This window comes from Brassica oleracea, chromosome C3, assembly GCF_000695525.1.
Source record: "Brassica oleracea var. oleracea cultivar TO1000 chromosome C3, BOL, whole genome shotgun sequence".
NCBI classification, from domain to species: domain Eukaryota; kingdom Viridiplantae; phylum Streptophyta; class Magnoliopsida; order Brassicales; family Brassicaceae; genus Brassica; species Brassica oleracea.
The window spans coordinates 30,465,497-30,472,394 of NC_027750.1; the positions used below are offsets into that span (position 1 = coordinate 30,465,497).

General features: G+C 32.1%; 1 protein-coding gene across 1 annotated transcript; it reads right to left on the reverse strand.

Annotated features, from left to right (window-relative positions):
• Positions 1-1,515: 1,515 nt before the first annotated feature.
• Positions 1,516-3,951, reverse strand: LOC106328461 (transcription factor FAMA-like). The gene is made up of 5 exons (XM_013766904.1): positions 3,783-3,951; positions 3,502-3,540; positions 2,754-3,410; positions 2,213-2,650; positions 1,516-1,726 (listed from the first exon to the last, which is right to left on the reverse strand). Exons 2-5 carry the CDS (start codon positions 3,517-3,519, stop codon positions 1,637-1,639), a joined length of 1,203 nt encoding a protein of 400 aa, XP_013622358.1. The 5' UTR covers positions 3,520-3,540; positions 3,783-3,951; the 3' UTR covers positions 1,516-1,636.
• Positions 3,952-6,898: the final 2,947 nt, after the last annotated feature.

Consider the following 6,898-nt stretch of genomic DNA (forward strand, 5'->3'; position numbering starts at 1 on the left):
AAAATACACTAAGATATTATTAAACATCTACAATAACTATCTACTACTTGAAGGTTGATGGTTGAAAGTGGCGGTTGAGGCATGAAATTTTTAGATTTTGGTTTTATTTTCATTGAATAATTTTTTATTTCATGAGAACTTAATTTTTCGTTTTATGATTTCATTTATTTGTTTTCTTTCTATAGATAACAACGTATACCTTTCGTTTGACTTTGAATGATCATGTTTGATGTTTTTTTCTTATTTCTGAATCGATTTTACTTATGTTTTGGTTACAAAATAGGTACAAATCAAGTACTTTAAACCCGAAGAACCGATTTTACTTATGTTTTGGTTACAAAATAGGTACAAATCAAGTACTTTAAACCCGAAGAACCGATTTTACTTATGTTTTGGTTACAAAATAGGTACAAATCAAGTACTTTAAACCCGAAGAACCGATTTTACTTATGTTTTGGTTACAAAATAGGTACAAATCAAGTACTTTAAACCCGAAGAACCGATTTTACTTATGTTTTGGTTACAAAATAGGTACAAATCAAGTACTTTAAACCCGAAGAACCGATTTTACTTATGTTTTGGTTACAAAATAGGTACAAATCAAGTACTTTAAACCCGAAGAACCGATTTTACTTATGTTTTGGTTACAAAATAGGTACAAATCAAGTACTTTAAACCCGAAGAACCGATTTTACTTATGTTTTGGTTACAAAATATGTATAAATCAAGTACTTTAAAACCGAAGAACCGGTTGGAACCCAAAACCCGAAAGTACACCGGGTTGTACCGGTTCTTTGAAGATTTACTAACCCCGATCCGAACCCGATAAAACCCGAACCGGTCCCGAACCGAATTTTTATATAATCCGAATGGGGCTGATTTTTGATAAACCCGAAAAACCGAGACCCGATTGGATAAAACCGAAACCCGATTGGGACCCCGAATGCCCAGGCCTACTCATTCCACATAAACATCTGTAAATTACTTTCAAACACAAATTAATCACATTATTAATATAAGGAAACTTCATAAATCATATTAATTATCATAAAGCTATTTAAATCTTAAAAGTTCAGAAACCAGAATCTGGCTTTTAAAATGAGTATTAAAACTTTTTTAGGGGAAATAGCAAACTCTAAAAATCGTCTACTTTTTTTTGACAAAATTAGTTAAAGTTCTAGTGATATGTCAAACTATACAAATTTGGGTACAGAATAACCTTTTTAATTGTTGACAAAAATCTATTGTAATTTTGTGACTTAGGAAAGCTAATTGAAATAATGTCATATCAGTCAACTTTAAGAAATATGATCTTAATTTTTGTTGAAAAGGATAATTGTTTTTCATGCCATCATGACATCATTCATGCATTTATAAGTAGTTGTTTCCAACCTTTAGCACTTTAAAATAATTGAATTGAAATGTGAGAATATGTTAGATATGTTAATGATGCCTTGATGATTAGATGTACCATAGCAAACGAAAAAATAATTGCATCTAAAAGGTAAAAATAAATAAACAAAACAAAAGGACATGTAAAATCTAAAATGGAACAAACATAGACTTATTTTTAAGACACCAACATAAACTTATGGAAAGTACCTTTAACGGAAACGACAGGAGAAATATAAAATTATTACATGGTAGTATTTGCATGAATAAAACTAAATATCTCTTGGATGGAACTTGCAACGTCTTCTGCAGTAAACCTCGTCTCACTTGTAATCTGCACGTGTTTATACTTACCTGATGTTAGCTTTTTGCGGTTACTATATACTTTATAACAATACCGATTCGTAATACATACGTATCTTCTTTGTAACGATCCTTTATGATTTTCTCTTTTCTGTGTAGAGGGAAACCAAACCTGTAGCTAGGTGTTGCTGTAAAGTTTTTCCTTTTAAACTTTGTACTACCTTAATTTTTATTTAATAAAATTTGGAATTATACCATAAATTTAAATAAAGCATGCTTATAATGACAAAGCTATATGTAATACATATTATCTAATTGTAATTGTGTTATGTATATATGGCTCTTGCCTATTTAGTAAACCCATGCTAATCACTAGACTATTACTTTTTATCTCATAGCTTACTAGAATATGCATATTTATATTAAATCTATCCAAACATATGGGTAAAAAAACTTTATATGTACGATGTACTATATATAAACTCCTATAATTATAATGTAAGAAAGTAAAACTTGCCTTGACATTGAAGGAATAGAGGACAGTTTGTTCCATGGTAGTGATGTTAGTGTGAAGGATAGAGAGATGAAGATCCTCCAAAGCAGCGATAGTCTTAATGAGTTGTCCTGGTCTTCTTCTTGAAAGTATCTTGATCATAGCGTCAAACCCTAGCAGCTTCACCTCCACATCAGCCAAGCACGACTTGTTCTCCGCTGTTTCTTCCCGGATCCCTCCTCCTCCACCCTCTAGTTCAGTTACATTTCCGGTACTAATTAGCGGGTTAGCAACCGAAGTTATTGGTGAAGAAGAAGTCATTGTCGTGGTCATGTCCCCAATTTGCCTATTACCGGTTTCTCCGAGGATTCTCCGACGCTTTTGTGACTCCAGGCATTGTAGGAGTTGCTCCAGCTCTCTCACAAACTCTATTGCTCCACCTATGATCGACGCTTGATCTCCCTATTAAATACATGCATAGTAAAAAAGAATGTTTTCAGACAGTCCTAATTATATATATACACATGAATATAGTCACATAAAAGAATTATATGCGTAATCATACCCTTTGAACGTAGGATCCAGGCATAAGAGACCTAAGGACACGAAGATGCTCGTTCATTTGCTTCCGACGGTTCCTCTCGACCGCTATGTGAGTCATTCTTTGGCTTTCTACTTCTTCGCTGGTCTTGCTTGTTCTTGCTCTCTTCTTCTTGCTCTTCACCTCCTTTGTCGTATCATTCTTGTTTTCTCTATCTCCTTCTTCTTCTCCTCCAATAAAACGGAGTTGCACCGAATTGTTATCGTTTTCCTCGTCTTGATTCCCCTTTTCTTCAAGAAACACGTTGCCTATGTTTTCTTCACAGTCACCTCCTTCTTGAGACATGAGATTATGGGTTTGGTTATGGTTATGGTCCTTTATCTTATCATTCAAGACTGGAAACTTCAAGAAATAAACAGGGTCCATCCCGGTTTCTTGATCGTCTTGGTTTCTGGTCTGGTTTAACGCCAGTTTCGGACCAAAGTCTGCAAACTGCATCACTTCTGCGAAGCTCATTTTATCAAAAGTAGGTGTCGTTGCGCCAAAGCCTGAAGGAGACAGTTGATGCTGCTGCGGCATCGATTGCTTTTGTTGTTGAAGGTTTCTGTTGAACATATAGTCTATCATACCGGAGTTGTTATCGTCGTTACCGCCTGAGGATTCACCTAAGAAGTTCGGTGCCTGCAAGAAACCGTATAATTATTATTTATATATACACACATATATAGTCGAAGAAATAAATTATTAAGATATGGAGAGAAAACGTACGTACCGAGTAATCTTTATCCATTTGATCACAGAGCTTCTTGGCCTGATAACAACAATCCATGAGCGTCACAGTCAGTTGTAAACATATATGTGAATCAAAATCCCGCGTAGTTATGCATATATATACATGTATGTCTCCATAGCTGTTTTTGGAATTGGAGACATACAAAAAAACCTAGGCAAAATACATATTTCACCACATGCATATATGTCTTATCCACAGTATTTTATCAAGCTGAGTTATGAAAAATAAATAAGCGAATGATGAAATATAAGAGGGCTTACCTTGTATGATTTACTAGGGTTTACGAGAGATGTATAAAAGACATGCAAAAGTAGCAGAAGATGGACAAGAAATATGTATATTGAGCCGTCACGGTTGAGCAACCCCTACCAAGCTCTCATATATATATATACACACGCATATATATATACATAATACAAAGAGAGAGGACCAACATATGCGTACATATGGTATATATAGCAAGAGGTATTAAGAAATCCTAACTGTACGTATATCCTCATTACTTTGTTTGTATAAGAGTAACTTAGGAATCATTAATGCATATTTAATAGAGGGTGGATCTTCACACAAATCATTTGACAATAATTAAGTCCACTTAATTAGATACATAAAAGTCTGTACTATCGTTGTCCGTTATCTTCAAAGATGCGATGTACCGAAGAATGTACATGTATTAGTCCTAAGTAATATTATAGCATGAGGTAAATCATCGTTCTTAAAAAAAACATATTACATTACATTATATATTTTCCCCCTAACAAACCTATTTTTTGAAAAAAACTAACAGAATTCTGGATCTTGGCTTTTTTTTTGTTATGTATAAAGAAATTAAAATTGACCACTATTAAAAAGCTCTGGTATGGTTACAGATTTATCAATTGTTTCGTATATTTTAAAAAAATTAGTTCTGAAAACCTAAAAATAAATGTATTATGAATTTTTTGTGTTTTTTCGTGTGCTTATTTTAAGTTTGGAGACCTATTCAAATATAGTTTTCTATCAAAACCAAATTCAAAATTGGGATTGAGTTCAATTAACTACAGAAAATGAGAATTAGTCAAATGATAAATTATTGAGTATTCCAAATCATATCTTGTTTTTGTAATAAATACTATTTATATATTTGTTTTTTTATTTTTTTCTTAAATGTAAGAATGAGAGGAGCCATAGAATAGAGAAAAGTAGTAATGTGAAACACACGTGTATCACCTCTCTATCTTTTGAACCGTTAAAGAGTAGGATAAGCTCCAGAGTTCACAAGCAAGCCAAACCATTCCTCTTTTCTACCGCTTTTTCGTGAACTTAATCAAATCTCCATACGCGTCTCCTCTTTTATTTATATCAGTTCAGATTGAATTACTCATGTTATCTGTGTCCAGTACATTAATTTTTCCTTTTTATTTTCACGAAAATGACATATGCTATTATTGTGTGTGTGTTTTTGACGACATGTGAATTTTGTTTATTTTATTTTCTGTCGTCACCAGACATGTGAATTTTAATAAGGACAAGGTTGGATTAATAATACGTAAGATTAAGAACATGGTTCAAATAGTAATTTAATCACTGAAATTTTATTTTTCTTGGATGCCATTACACGTCCAATAAATAACTAAGCGCCATGCGTAGGAAAAATTGGTAACCATTGAGAAGACATTGTGAATGAAAAATAAAACTATAATATAAATGAAGAAAAATATTTGTAACTTATTTTTCATTCCCACATTTGATAAAAATGATTTTGTTCTATAAATCCTTATAACTAGAAAATGCGAAAGAAATTACTTTTTTTTTTTATAAATAGAGAAAATTTTATAAAAAAAGAATAAATCTTGTAAAGTTGTTAATATAAAACTTGTAAGAGCAACCTTATTGGTTGATTCTTGAATTTGGATATTTCTAACCAAAAATATTACTAGTTTAATTTGTTTTTATTTAAAATTTAATTTTTTGTTTTATTTTTTTAAAGTAAATCTAATGGGAGAAAGACAAGTGGCAATATCGACTTCTAATAAATGTGTCAGAATTTCTCGCAGACAAACTTCTTCCATTTCTTTCTCGTTTTCTTTTTATTTTTTTATTTTTCTTTTAACCCTAGATATCCACTACCATACTTCATTGGATCTGCTCTAACATCTATATTTTTCTTCTAAAAGTTCTCATTTATAATTTATTCTTACCAGAAATTATATCTTTGTAACATAGGCAGGTATTTAAAAAGAATTCATTTTTAATATTCACTTATTGTATTATTTTTTAGAATATTATCTGAAATCCAACTTTTTTTCTTGAATACCAACTTTTAAAAATTCCACTTTATTGGAAAATAAGAATTTTGTCAATAAAAGCTATCAAATCAGATTTGTGAGTTTTGAAAGATAATTTATAGTTAAAATATTGAATTAAATTGCCACCTCCTAAGATGAAACTGAAAAAAAAAATCTTTATTCACTTTTAAAAGAATAAAATAAAAAAATGAAACAAAAGAATAAAATCATTATTTGAAAATCATTTTAAATTTTATATATTTTCTATAAATTTTATCATTTATTTTTTTAACTAAACAAATATTTTCAGATACCCTAACACTACAAGAAAACAGCGGTATTCTAACGGACATTCCGACGGAAAATGAAATCCTCAGAATATCCCGAGGAATTTCCGAGGATATTCCGAGGAAACACAAAATTTGGTTTCCTCGGAATTTCCTCGGAATATACCGACGGAATTCCGAGGAAATATTAATCCGTCGGAATATTCTTATGGAATACCGAGGAAAAACTTATTCCTCGAAAAAACCGATGAATTCCGAGGATATATTATAGCCGTTAGAGAGCCGTTGGGGGATTTTAAAAATTCCGAGGAAATTCCGACGAACTAGCTGTTTCCGTCGGAATTCCGTCGGAATTTCCTCGGTCTGTCGGCAAGATTTCAACTATAAATAGAAGCACCCCTCTTCCTCTTCATTCACTTCGTACCTTCATATCTTCATACAAGCACCCCTTTTACACACGAATTTGATTCTTAAAAAACATGTCTTCTTCAAATTATTTTCGTTCTTGGATCGATCGACCTCATTTGGATCCGAACACGAGATTGCTTACGGAAGAATACCAACGAGGTATAACCGAATTCATGGGGTTAGTTCACCGACAATCGGAAGCAAAAACAGGTATGTTAAGATGTCCTTGCTCTAATTGTAAAAATAGAAAGGTTATTAAAGAGTGGGATGTTTGGACTCATCTATATTTGAGTGGGTTTACACGAAGTTACAAAATTTGGTATCATCATGGGGAAACTGATTATGAACATGGTAGTACTAGCGAACCTCAGCCAGCGGTTAGATTAGAAGAACCAATTAGAACGGATGTAGATT

Bases quoted from the DNA above. Each gene is read 5' to 3' on its own strand.
- LOC106328461 (XM_013766904.1), bottom strand. The intron at 2,651-2,753 runs GTATGATTACGC...TGTATTTAATAG, and splicing joins CTGGATCCTACGTTCAAAGG to GGAGATCAAGCGTCGATCAT. The intron at 1,727-2,212 runs GCAAGTTTTACT...AAACACGTGCAG, and splicing joins TCTATTCCTTCAATGTCAAG to ATTACAAGTGAGACGAGGTT.